Consider the following 14,829-nt stretch of genomic DNA (forward strand, 5'->3'; position numbering starts at 1 on the left):
CACCAGACGTGAGGACGAACTCTTTGGAACACATGGAGTTCACGCAGACTGAGGCTTTACGGTTAGTGAGGTATGAGTGTAGCCATGCGGTGCTGTGCTCTGGAAACCCCATACGTTTGAGTTTTTCGATGGCATAATCGTGTGGTACAACATCAAGAGCCTTAGAGAAATCGACGTAGACAGCATCGACTTGTTTTCTGTTCTCAATTTCAGGAAATAGTGCGTTTGTATAACACATCAGGTTGGAGGTTGTGGACCTTTGTTGCATTAACCCGTGTTGGTATTCTGATATAAGCGGTCGTGCAACTCTATATAGCACGACATGAACTAGCGACTCGAATATCTTCGCAAGTGAGCATAGTATTGATATGCCACGATAATTGTTGACGTGGTGAATATTGCCTGTTTTGAGGATCGGTACAATGCGTGCGGTTTTCCAGACCGTTGGGAAGATCTTCGATGAGAGCGATAAGTTGAAGAGGCATGAAACAGGATGAGCCAGTGATGCTGCGCAATTTTTGAGAAGTAGTGGTGGAAGCCCGTCCGCTCTAGCGCCTTTTGTGGTGTCGACATTTTCCAGTGCTTTTCGAACCTCTCCAATCGAAAACCTTATTTCTGGTAGACTTGTGTCATACGAATTTACACTCTGGAAGCATTCGGGACGTATCACAGGGGACGATGTACTATGGACACTTTGGAAGAAGTCGGAAAATAATTCAACAGCTTCATCAGCCGTATTTTAGGTTTTACTCGCATGTTGTAAACTGGACGGTATTCTAGGGCCAGCCTTCAGTGACTATGTCATACAAACGAGTCATCTCTCAAACTTACAAATAACAAACTTCATAACAATTTGATATGTGGCTCAAAAGTTATGGAAAAAAAATAAATTCAAAGACTATTTAAAACTATACCTATACCTATATACATTGATTCCTTGCGGTTTGTTTGACTTTGATCATATCCTATGGCCGATTCGTGCGTTTGCAGACTTCAACTGCAAACGCACGAATCGGCCATAGGATATGATCAAAGTCAAATAACAAATCGTTTGAAATGATTGGTTTTATCTAAATGACAACATCCTCGTCTATTGGCTTCTGTACATCGCCTTAATTCTGAATATATTCATATTGGGTGGTATTCTGTCATTATCAGCAGACTTTCTGGCATCAATCTGACACCTGACCTGTCTGAAGTCGATTTGTGGCTCCAGTGCATCATTACGGTTCCGGAAATACCCATATTGGGTGGTATTTGGTCATTTGCCGCTGTTTTTCCGACACCGGAAGTCACCATTTTGGATTTCATAATGGCATTTGCAGACAATTTCTAGATTTTGAACGGCATACTGGTTAAAGAAAAACTCATATTGGGTGGATTTGGTCATTTTCTGCTGTTTTCAGAAACCGGAAGTCGCCATCTTAGAATTTAAAATGCTATCTGTGGTCGATTTTAGCTCCTGTGTACTATTCTAGATCCGGAAATTATTATATTGGGTGGAAATCGGCCATTTTCGGCTGTTTTACAGAGACCGGAAGTTGCCATCTTACAATCCAAAATGTTGTCTGAGGTCGATTATGGAACATATTTGTTACCACTAAAAACATTCACCTGTCAATATGGTGCCATTTAGTTGATTAGTTCGCGAGATGTGCAAAAATTTGTGAAGAAACATGTACTTCCAGAAGAGGGACGGGCGTCAAACCATTATGGACATATTTGTTACCTCTAAAAACATTCACATACCAAATTTGGTTGTATTTTCTTGATTGGTTCTTGAGCTGTGCGAAATTTGTGTTTCATTTTCATGGGATCCCTCCCTTATAGAAGAGGGAGCCGAGTTTCAAACCATTAGGTACATATTTGTTACCACTAAAAACATTTATCTGCCAAATTTTGTTCCATTTGGTTGATTAGTTCTCGAGATGTGCACAAATTTGTGTTTCATCCAACTATTATGGACATAATAGTTACCCCTAAAACATCCACATGCCGAATTCGGTTTCATTCGCTTGGTTTGTTCTTGAGTTGTGCAGAAATTTATGTTTCATTTGTATGGGACCCCTCCCTTCCAGAAGAGGGAGGGGTCTCAAACTATCATAGGAACCTTTATCGGCACCAAAAACTTCTATATACAAATTTTCACGTCGATCGGTTCGGTAGTTTTCGGGCCTATATGGATCAGACAGACAGACGGACTTGACTGCATTTTTATATGTAAAGATTACAACATCAATATTTTAGAACCTAAAGAGTGAATATACATTTATTGGATTGAAACGTTCATGTAAATCTATTTTTACAAATAAAAAATTGAATGAGAAAGGCTGGGTCTGACCGCTAGGTGGATTAATTTAGGTTTTTTTCGTTATAATTGCACCTAAGTCACTTTTGCCACTATGTAGAAGTAAGTAAAACATAGAAGCCGCAGTTTCCGTTACAATGTACAACTTTTACAAAGAGGATTAACGGTTTCTTGTACAGGATGAGTGCGTTGGCGTTTGGGACAGTTCTGTGATTTAGTGAATCACATAAGACCCTTATGCATTTAGTAACTCTGAAGGTAACGAATAACTTTTCTTGTTACATCAACATGTTTTATCGACAAAATCGTGTAGTTTTGATTTTTGTCCCGTCTTACCCTACATTCAACGCACTGTGCACCGTATCGAAAAGAATTGTTGCCTCTCTTGCAGACTGCGACAGCAGCGTTCAACTGTACGCTTCTCTATTTGAGGAAATCGTTTGACTAGAAGCCAACACGGATGGTTAACGATTCTCTTTTGTGCCGATCTCCGGCCGCTTCGATATCTCGACTGTAGCATTGTGCGAATGACAATAATTAGCAATCATGCGACAGTTTAGTACAGCAATAAGATGGAAAATAAATAATTTCTATATATGTACTGCCGAAAAATATCATCAATAGTGAACACCAGAAGAAGATTTCTAAACTATTTCATTCGAAAATACTTCGCTGTAGCGAAAGTCTCATCCAAATTTAGCATATTTAAGCAAAAGCAGGACAATAAAAGCATGAATCTTACAAATTCAATTAACGTCCTCGGATCCAAATAAAAATCGATGCTAAGTAAAATGATTCCACTTCAATTCGTAATAAATGCAATAAATAGCACAGACAGCTACAGTCAATAACACACGAGCCAGAGATTGTCTGTACAATGACAACAGTATAAAGAGAAGTGAGCGAGAGAACTGTTGTTCATATTGAATTCGTGACAAAAAGTAAGAGATAAAGCGGATCGTATGCAACTTCGGTAGCGGCTACTGTCGCGTAGTGTTTTATCCCACAGTGGTAATTACAAAAATCTTGCTACTGTCGTGTGAATACTGTAGCGTACGAGTACATTTCTCCATCCTGATCCGGCGTCCAAAAATTACCGCACAATGTACGATTTCGACGCAGCGGGGTACCGTTCTTTAAACGCGTAGCTTCATTGTTTTCGCCATCACGGTTAGGGTTCGACTGATAGAGCTGTCATTTTTTTCTGCTGACTTATTATTGATGCTGCATCCATGAAATTCTAGAGAAGCATTGTTTCCGATTTTTGTAGATTGCAGATTTTTTATTGACGTTGACTAACGTCTATATCGAAGTTAGGCCCCTGAATTTGAAAATCTAGTAATTCAACCAGGGAAAACCAGAGAAAAGTGGTCAGGTTTTGAGCGCTTATTTTGCAGTCATCTATAATCAGGTTTTCGAGGTTTTGGCATCAATCGATCAGAAATTCTTTTACGGTTAAATTTATGTAACAAAAACAAACTATTGTTTGAAATACACTTTTCAAAAATTGGTAATTAATATCGATTGTCTAAATCATACCGCGCAGCCAATCACTACCTCTCTTCCCAAGCACAGTCGACACTAACGGATACAATCGATCTGACTTTGTTGTTATTGTTGTTGTCACTTTCTGTTTCCGATGTTTATGCTGCTGCTAGCGGAAAAAACCTTGCAAATATGCATCTTTTTGTTGGTGTTAATTTTACGACAGCGGCCGGCGCCCCATCATTCTGATTCCAAAACCGCACCAGTGACATGTGGACGCTAGGTGATAGCAGCTGAAAGGAGGAAATACAAAATAGTACCGGTCATCTCGTGCCGGTTTCACCCGTAATGCTGGTGGCTTTAGTAGCAAATGGCTACTGCAAAACACTTAAATGGCTGGAATTCTGGACGGACTAACCAGGAAACTATAATCGGCAACTGGCACCTTTTGGTGCCTCGAAATTTTGGTACAGAAGCGGCTAATTGAATTTTCTGTTTTACCAAATGCTGCTGCTAGCGGAAAAAACCTTGCAAAAATGCATGTTTGTGTTGGTGTTAATATTACGACAGCGGCCGGCGCAGCTTTCAAGAAACATTTGTCTTTACCATTCCATCATCTATGTAGCCCCTCCTTCTTTCTAATTATCTGACGAAGCCTTGGTATAAAACGTATCGTTCGAACATTTCACCCCATCAGTTTCATTATAAAACCGTACCGGATACATACGGACGCTCGGTGTTAGCAGCTAAAAGGAGAAAAAACAAAATAGTACCGGTCATCTCGTGCCGGTTTCACCCGTGATGCTGGTGGCTACTGCAAAATACTAAAATGGCTGGAATTCTGGACGGAAACCAGTAAACAAGAAATCGGCAACTGGCACCTTTTGGTGCCTCGCAGTTTTATAATAGAAGCGGTTAGTTGAATTTTATGTTTTACAATTGCTGCTGCTAGCGGAAAAAAACCTTGCAAAAATGCATGTTTATGTTGATGTTAATTTCACGACAGCGCTAGGTGTTAGCAGCTTAAAGGAGGAAAGACAAAATAGTACCGGTCATCTCGTGCCGGTTTCACCCGTTATGTTGGTGGCTTTTAGTAGTAAATGGCTACTGCAAAACACTTAAATGGCTGGAATTCTGGACGGACTAACCAGGAAACTATAATCGGCAAATGGCACCTTTTGGTGCCTTGAAATTTTGGTACAGAAGCGGCTAATTGAATTTTCTGTTTTACCAAATGCTGCTAGCGGAAAAAACCTTACAAAAATGCATGTTTGTGTTGGTGTTAATATTACGACAGCGGCCAGCGCAGCTTTCAAGAAACATTTGTCTCTACCATTCCATCATCTATGTAGCCCCTCCTTCTTTCTAATTATCTGACGAAGCCTTGGTATAAAACGTATCGTTCGAACATTTCACCCCATTAGGATTGGGCGATCTTCAGGGAAAGATCGATCTTAAGGATCGATTCAGCCTAGAGGCCCTATGATCGATCCATCTGAAAAATCGGAGCCGCATGATCGATCTCTATTGAAACGATTTTTAAGGCACTTTTTGTGTCGCTGTGAAATTTACCGAGCCAAGCACCATTTTTTCTTAAATTAACTTTGGTAATAAAACCAGTGTACGTGAGAAAGAATAATCTGTTATTCATGAAGAATCCAAGTCACTTTAATAGTCGCCTCTCGTCACTGACGAGATGAGCAAAATGTTATATTAGAGAATATGAGTGGAACTTGGCTGGTGACAGCTGAGTCAAACAGTCCAAAATCCAGCCGACTCACCATCTGCAATATAAAAATTGGTCAGGCGACTCGTCACTCGTCTCGTTTTCTGTAATAAGCCCTATAACAAAAAATCCCTAAACGCGATTACTCGAAATAATGTTTTTGGAGCTTGGTTCGACTGTTGTATTATGGGCAGGAATGGAATGGACTATATGTAGGCATGATGATGTTATAACCGCACGCAACCATTCAAAAGCCGAGAAGATAACAGCCGGAAACGATACACGATACTTGACCTGACCAGAAACGGTACACGGTAGCTTGAGCTTGAACGAACCAGGACTATGATATCGTTGTCAAATCTCATATATTCGCTGCGTACCCAACATCTCAACGGTCTGCGGTTCGCCTGACAGATGCGAGAAAAGTCCAGCAAAAATTCCATTTAACTTGAAATGGTTGCCGGAAGAACTCTTCACTCTCACATTAGAAAGGGATAGCATGATGTCATTCCCTTGGAACAACCGCAACGATACCTGACAATTACTCAAATTCGCACCTTGAAAAAGTTCTGCACGCTGAAAAAAAAAAAAAATTTTCATAAGATCGAGAAAATCGGATCGAAAAAAAGCGATCTTTTCGATTTTTTCAGGGCTGAAAAATCGATAAAAAAATCGAGAATCGGGGTCGAAATGATCGATCTTTTGTAGATCGATTCAAGATCGACCAATCCTACACCCCATTAGCTTCATTATTAAACCGTACCGGATACATTTGTCTTTACCATTCCATCATCTATGTAGCCCCTCCTTCTTTCTAATTATCTGACGAAGCCTTGGTATAAAACGTATCGTTCGAACATTTCACCCCATCAGTTTCATTATTAAACCGTACCGGATACATACGGACGCTCGGTGTTAGCAGCTAAAAGGAGGAAAAACAAAATAGTACCGGTCATCTCGTGCCAGTTTCACCTGTTATGCTGGTGGCTGTTAGTAATAAATGGCTACTGCAAAATACTAAAATGGCTGGAATTTTGGACGAACTAACCAGTAAACGAGAATAATCGGCAACTGGTACCTTTTGGTGCCTCTAAATTTTGTTACAGAAGTTTTGTAAAAGAAGCGTTGCAATTCCCTCTACTATTTGCTTCAATGGAATATATTTTTTTTTATAAGAATACGGTAGTCAACGTCATGCGGTCGTGTCTTGAATACCACCCTCCTACTTTTTTGCTTTTTGTTATTTTTCACCACTGTAATGTCAATCACTGACATCCGGGAAGGCTAACCCCACATCTCCCCTTTGATGGAAGGAGTGATTCCAGAGATTTCGCAACTCAGAAAAATTTCTCGGTGTCCGCTAGGATTGGATATACACCAGTTTGATTGGTTATGAGTGGATCACGGAACCCCAGAACCATCAATACTTATGTCGGTGGAGCTGTTACCGACTACGCTAGGTAGACATCCGAATAATTTTGATTTTTTCGTACACCCTCAAAAGCGAGCTTATTCGGCAACTTGGGGTTCAAGCCGATTGCCGAAAGTCGTCAGGTCGTTTTGCAGGATTTCGCCAAAAAAAAAAAAACTAAGCTTGACGAGTCCTGTCTGTATTTTTTACCGAACACTGTTGATGCAGAGGTCAGCAACGTCGCTGACGAATTTCGACAACACAGCTGCCATTCTCATGAACGATTTGGTCGCACATAACACGTGCGAGCAAACAGGCAGCAGATAAAAGTTCTGCTAAAATTTATGCAAACTATAGGTGTTTAGTAGTAGTTTTAGAGTAAATGTTTTGCCCAATGTCCTACTGACGTACAAGATTTATTGGTATTTGTATTTATTTTGCTATTTGGAGCAGGGAAAAGCCCGGTGGAGTACAACTCCTTTCAAGCATATCCTCCAACTGGCACAAAACCTGCTCAGCTTTTATACATTTCACAGAACTTTACCAGTGAGCCACAAGGCTCTTTAAAGGAAGTGCCAATTATTATATATACATTCATATCACATTATTACATTATGATTTTTTTTTTCTTAATACGCAGGTAGTACTGATTGTTTTTTTTTGTTAGTTGAATTCGAGTGAACTTGTCTTTTGTTGGTGGATGGCGGCGGGTGTTTTCGTGAGCAGTTTGGATGCGGTGATTTACAGGTGGCGGGTTTATTGATGGCGAGTACTTGTCGGTAGTTAACAAAGGTATTGAGCGACTCTCTGCTTCATGGTTCTCCTCAAACATACTTTAAATTTCTTCAAGCTACGAACCATCTTGTAAGTGGGTGATGGAGCGTTGTATAGGGCGCACCCTTTGTAACTAAACCTTTTCTTGCCAAATTCGGTGCACTGCCTTGCTAGGACGAAATTCCCTGCTTGACGAGTCTCTCTATGCTGTTGAATTCTCATTAAATTCATATTGTGATGAAGCGTGGTATCGGTAGCAATTTTATGTATTTGCACCAATATCTGCATTTCATGTAGTGCCAGGATTGGCAAGATTGGGTCTTCTGGATCGGAATACAACAGATGCGAAGGGTGAAGCATGGGTTTGCAATAATCTTTTAGGCATCGGTTTTGTAGAACCTGTAACTCGTGTAGGTTAGATTTGCTTGCAAGGCCCCAATTAGCAACCAGATACTGTAATCTGGAATGAACTAGCACCAAATATAACCTTTTTAGCCAGACTGTAGGAACGAAGGCGGATATTTTCCTCATTATTCCGCACAGTGAACTTAATTTTTTTTGAGCGAATTAATATGTGCAGACCATCTCATTGTACTATCGAGCGTTAATCCCAGAAATGTGAACTGATTGACTTCCTCTATAGTATGATTACAAATTGTTATTTGTGGGTGTTCATTTATACGCCGTTGGGGTGAATGAATCAGCATGTATTTTGTTTTCGTTAGGTTCAATGAAAGTACATTCGAGTTGAAGTATTCGTTTAAAACATGAATATCATGCTTGATTTGATGTTGAATCGACTCGCAGTTGTTTCCTTGGTAAAGTACAGAAGTATCATCGGCGAAAAGTCTAATTTTGCCTCTGAGTTTCAATTGGCAAATATCGTTTATGAAGAGCAAAAACAGCACTGGCCCCAAATTACTTCCTTGTGGTACTCCGATGGTTATTGGGCGAAGAAAACTTTAATGGTTTCCAATTGAGACATATTGTTTACGATCATTTAGATAACTGCGAATGAATTTGCAACTCCTCGAATTCCGTAATTATCCAGTTTTTTCAACAGAAGCTCATGATCTATTGTGTCAAAGGCTTTTTTTTAAATCTATGAAAAAAGCTCCTACTATTTTTCTTTTGTCAAGAGAATCGTAGATGTCGTCCACAAGTTCACAGGATGCGGCCAACATATTTGAACCCTATCGAAAGCCGTACTGTTGCGCGTAAAGTAGATTGAGATGTTTAGTGTACTCAACAATTCTTGTTACAATAAGTTTTTCGATAACTTTGTCGAGCACTGATAAAGTCGAGATCGGGCGATAGTTTGAGAGACTCAGCGTATCGCCAGATTCAAAAACAGGTACACCGCGGGCTAGCTTGAGGCACACCGGGAACACACCAGTTGAGATAATCTCATTAAATACTTCAACTAGCAGCGGGGCGAATAAATCGTGGTGAAGTTTGATAAACGATACTGGAATGCTGGCCGGACCTCCTGCCTTACTCGAATTCATCTTGCTGATTAACAATATGACTTCGTTTGCCGTAGTTGGAGTCAGAAACATTGAAGTGCCTCAGGTATTAAAGTTCCAAATTTATGTATATCACGATCACTATTGATTCCATTCGCTAAGATTACTCCAGCGTCACTGAAGAACTCATTAAATGCGTCACAAATATCGCCAATATCGGTCACTACTACTACTTTACTGCAAAGTTTCGAAGCTTTTTTTGGAACTGTCGATTACAAAGACCAATTTTTCAATCGCTGTCATTGATACGCAAAGGTTACGCATGGATATACGAAAGCTTTCATTCAATTTTTGATAGTTAATGATTATCTTCTGTAAACATTGAATGGAACTTGCGCGAGAGAAACAGAACGAGGAGAATATCACACAGTGATCGCTAATATCATTAACGATTGTTTCATTCGTGACAACATCAGCAAGAGAATCACTGCCTACGACGTGATCGAGAATATTTTAACTCGCAGGTCTGGTTACATTAGTATTTGTTACGTGTATGTTATACGACGTTAGCAGCCTTGTGTATTCTCGAACAATATTAGGGGTCTTCACATCGAGCTCGTATACAAATACTAAGCCGTAAACTGTGTATCTTCCATGACTCGTCAATGGAGGTGAGTATTTTTATGGCTGGGTATTTGTATACGAGCTCGACATGAATACCCATATTGTTGGATAATAAATTCGTTGGGATGTTCAATTCGCCGTTTAGAATGCACTTCCCTCTTTTAACGTTTGATAAAACATCTTCAAGTTCTTTTAAAAATCGCCTAGCTTCAAATGCTGGTAGCCGATACAATCCATGAACATCTATTCGTTTTCCGTGCGTAACCAATTGGCAGATAAAAAACAAACATTCAAAACTCAAATTGAATAAATTGCTTTACTTACTAAAGCTCATCGAGCCTATAATTTATCTTTTGAAAAAAAACTACTGAAATCTCAGCGAAGTTATTCTCTCCGATTAGATTCCACTGAAAAACTGGCCCTTTAGCGCAGTCAAATGCGTACTGAGATTCTCGGCATAAAGTGATATCTGTCAACATATTGGTTTCCCGTGATTCTCGGTAAATAGATTCAGCCGAGGTGGTTTCCGGCTGTCCAAATCGCGGTACAAATTATGCCAAGGTTCGGTGAAATTGTATATCTTAGTTTACTAATATCAAGAAATCAACAATTATGATTTTTTTTATATTTAAGTGTAATTTTATTCGGTAGATTTTTTGAATTTTTGACATCATTGATTAATTCTAAAGTTGATATTTCTGGCATCACAGGTTTTGTATTTCGGGATCCAAATTTTTCAATCTTCAATCTTCGATTTCAGAGAAACAAAAAATTTAAAATTGGCGGGTTAAAATTTTGTGTATTCTGTAATTTTTTGCTAATTTGATTCCAGATTTTCTAATTTTCTAGTTTTTTTTTTTATTATCGAATTTTTAGCTTCATAAATGAATTCAAAATGTTGTATTCTTTTGATCTCCTAAGTTTTATCGTTTCATGACTTCGAAAAAATAAGGAACGAAATTTTCCGAAGTCATGAAGGGATGAATGAATTCTTGATTTCGAATTTAAGTTAGTTTAGACTACAATTTCTTGTTTTTGTTCTCTTTTTAGGCGATGAATTTCCCGAAGCTTTTTCGTATCTTGATTCAATTTTTCTGACCTACTAAGTTTTCGTTCTGGATTCCAAATTTTGAGATCTCTCATAACTTTACTGTGGTTTAGGAAGTTTAAATTTCCATTGGTAAATCTTCGATAAACAATAAATTTTTAAATATCGTTTATCGACTTTCGCAGTTTTGTTGGGTTTTTCAAATGTTGGCTTTACGATTTTCGATTTTTATTTTACCTGATAACTTTTTCTTTTTTTTTTTTTAATAGGGGGGGGGATGTTTGTAATGATTTTTTTATGTACTAATATCTATTCAGAATTAATATTGTGTGTTCTGCCACAAATGGTGACATTTCAACACTATTCAACCTTTTTTTAGTTTCAGTATAGCAGACGCTTCGCAATCTAAATTATCTAAAAACAAAACAATATCGCACGCTAGCCTGGGGGCTAATGCGGTCTCGATCAACTAGATTAGTTGAGAGAGTTCGTTATCGATATTGTTTTTGGCACATTTTGCATATTGTAGGATAAGTACAACGATACACCGTGCCCCAGTGCTGAGTCGAGAAAATTTCCAGCTCGAAAAGATCCTCGACCTGATCGGGAATCGAACCCGATATCACAACCGTGTGAGAGAGCTAGCCGACCGACATCGCTAACCACAGAACCACGGGGACCACTAAATCTAAATTATCTAATTTTTATCTAATTTTCAAGTTGTTCGATGTTGGACTTCAGATTCCAAATATTTTTGCTTACAGATGACAATTTTAACGAATGAATCATGTATTCTATGGATCTTGAATTGTGCCAACTCTAGGCTTTTTTTGCACTCAAAATTTCGAATTTCTGGTATAGATCTATTGAACCCTAAGACTTACTTCCTTCATCGGTGTTATACAGCGGCAGATAGGTATCATTCAGTGGTCCGGATAGTTGCAGAAAGTTTTTGATGAGCGAGGCAAAATTTCTTCCCTGTAAAGAAACAAAAAAGAAACGAAAAAACCAATTAACACCATTGTCGTTTCTCCAAGGTTCACATCGTTATAATTGCAATATCAAACAAAGGAATTTGCATAATTTGTTGACTTATAGGCATGAGACTTGTTCGGCATACAAATTTCATATTTCATCGTGCAGACAATAATGACCAGAACTAATTCGAGAATTACTATTCCCATTACTACAGATGAATTATAGAATAATTTAGGTGGCGACGATTGTGTGTCCCTTGTACGAGGTCCAACCCGACAGAGTCGGGCCTCTCCCCAGACACTCCCCAGTTTGCTTGGAGGCACGTTTTCCAACAAATCAAAGTGATCGTCGTGATCTGTTTCCGCATCGCGCCCGGACTGGACCACCATCAAGCTGGAATGGATCACACGAATCCATTAGTCGAGATGATAATGAAACTCCGCGCAGACTCGTCTGTGATGACGGCAGGGCGGCAGGTGTGGCATTTTTCTTCCTTCTTCTTCGTTGCTGCCGGCTAAACAGTGTTCGACAATTCATTCCTCGTAGGTCGATATGCGCCAGCTGTGGTTATGAGTCCGATTGAGTAATTAATAACGGACTTCTTCTACGGTGTGTTTTATAATACCAGAAGAGAAAGGCAACAGTCGGCAGACTGGCCCAGTGTCACTGTCAAGGACACGTTGCGTAATTCCGAAACCTTTCCCTGACCTTACCCTAGTCGTGAAGTCGCCGAGTTGTGGATTGTTTTTTATTCTGTTTTTGCGTTAAGGAAGAATTGTAAAGCTAACTTCCGATAGGTTGTAAAAAATTTATTGGTTGAGCTAGTTTCCAGCGATGGTTATCTAACTCAGGCTCAGTCACAGCCTAATCGATTGCATTTTAATGAGTGTTCCAGTTCAGTAGGGCAATTATCGATTTGAAATTATGGAGAACTAAATCTTCTAAGTCCCACATTAGCTTTGCCACTTAAAAAATCGTAAAAGCAGCCAGAGAGCAATTGCAAGGCTATTAATTTTGTTTGTACACGACAGACGCAATCCACTTAGCCAGTCAATAATTCGCAGCCCGCAAATCGATATGTTTACTTGGTTAAAGTGTCACTACTGCCGTTACTGGTGCCGATTTCCTTCCTTGGCGACATTCGGCTCAGGTTGTTACATCAAGATCACATTCCATGGTCGCATGAACCCTTAAACAGCTCAGCCTCTTCCGGCGTTTTACCGATTATCGAAAGTTAGTCAAGGGTTTTCGATGTGAATCACCAGGTTGCACTAGTTATGAAATTCCACAGTAATTGTTGGTAATCGTTCGTAAATCAATCCAACAAATCCGACTCGTTTTTGCTTGTAGATCACTCTGAGCTTGAACCTCGAAGGGTTCACACCGCGTTTTTAGCAGCTTGAAACAAGATTAGTGGCACCAGGGACAGGGTTGAGCTGCGTCTAACCTTCCATATTAGTTGAGATTGAACTTGCCAAATCCACCTTGACGTGGATCGGAGCGAGCCGTCCAAAGTACAAAGTGCATACTGTTAAGAGCGGGGCATTCACCTGCTCACAGCTTGGAATGCACAGGTAAGCTCAAGTTCCGCTTGGGGGAAGGAAAAAAAACTTAACCTAGTTCCCATAACAATTGTTTATACAGCTCATATTCAACGCATCTAAAATAACCTTGACTTTAACCGCGGGTGTAAATTTTACAAACATGCTGCGTTTTGTTATTGTTGCATTCAGCAGTGCAGTTTTATTTTATAACGCTTCTGAAAACCAGCAAAAAATGTAACTACATCAAGTTACATTACAAAATTTGGGACGGTTCACTTTTGCTTCTACACAGACGGTTCTGAAATGAATGGTTCCGCGGGTGCGGGATTCACATGACCAGGAATTAATAATTTTTTTCCAATGGGACGTTGGCCAACAGTATTCCAGGCGGAAATATACGCGACAATAGAATGCACGAATACATGCCTGAAAAGAAATTATCGACACGCAAATATTTGCATTTTCTGTGGTAGTCAGGCAGCACTTAAAGCCCTGCTTTTACCCATGCTGAGCAACCTAAGCTGAACAGCTAAAGCCCTTGGTCTCCCCGGGACCGCCGTTAGGCATTACTTCAGGGAGAGGGCCCGTCGTGCTTTTCTCACTTACCTCTATGGGTAGCAGAGCAGCCTATACAGGCCAGTTAGTTAACCGTTAACTAACTGGGGCACGTCGATGGTTTCCCGTCGATTGGTGCCCTGCAAAATACTAACGATCTGTGATGCGGCCGTGATGACCGCATCCCAGATTTCCCTATTTTCGCACATCCTACGCACTATATTCTCTGGCGTGGTGTCCATCCCACTTATTGCCAGCATTTCGTACCGTACCCGCTCGAAGCGCGGACATGTGAAGAACACATGCTCTGCGCTTTCTTCCGCACCCGTACAAGCGGGGCACATAGGGGACTCGGCGTACCCGAACCTATGCAGGTACTGCCTAAAGCAGCCATGGCCTGACAGGATCTGTGTCAGATGGAAGGTTACTTCCCCATGGTGCCTATTAATCCAGCCTGCTAACTCTGGAATGAGTCGGTGTGTCCATCTACCTTTTGTAGTGTTGGACCACTCCCGCTGCCACCTGGCCATTGAGGATGACCGTATGGTGTTGCGAATACCCCTCGTGTCGCGTTGGTCGAAGCACTCTACATCCTCTTTGACGATGATGCTGATGCGCATCATGCCAGCCAGGACGCAAACCGACTCGTACGACACTGTTCGGTATGCGCACGCGACCCTTAGGCACATTAGCCTGTACGTACTCTCGAGTACGTGCACTTAAAGCCCTGAGTTCTTCTTTCTGCCACTCTAAACTAGTGTGGGAATGCATCCTGTCGCTCCGAAAGTTAGCTATAAAAAACCAGGTTAACTTATACTGGGTCCCTGGTCATTGTGGAATCGAAGGAAACGAGAAGGCCGACGTACTAGCCAGACAAGGGTCATCCACTAACTTTGTTGGCATAAAACCT

The 14,829-nt window shown here is 40.4% G+C and overlaps 1 protein-coding gene across 3 annotated transcripts in view; it reads right to left on the reverse strand.

The window, feature by feature from the left end:
- Nucleotides 1–14,829, reverse strand: part of LOC129724208 (beta-alanyl-dopamine/carcinine hydrolase) — an 81,188-nt gene that overhangs the window by 18,880 nt on the left and 47,479 nt on the right. For all 3 annotated transcript variants that reach the window (XM_055678913.1, XM_055678930.1, XM_055678921.1), the window contains exon 3: nucleotides 11,727–11,820. In XM_055678913.1, coding sequence (XP_055534888.1) covers nucleotides 11,727–11,820 — 94 coding nt within the window. The remainder of the gene's footprint in view (nucleotides 1–11,726; nucleotides 11,821–14,829) is intronic.

This window comes from Wyeomyia smithii, chromosome 1 (assembly GCF_029784165.1).
Source record: "Wyeomyia smithii strain HCP4-BCI-WySm-NY-G18 chromosome 1, ASM2978416v1, whole genome shotgun sequence".
Lineage (NCBI taxonomy): Eukaryota > Metazoa > Arthropoda > Insecta > Diptera > Culicidae > Wyeomyia > Wyeomyia smithii.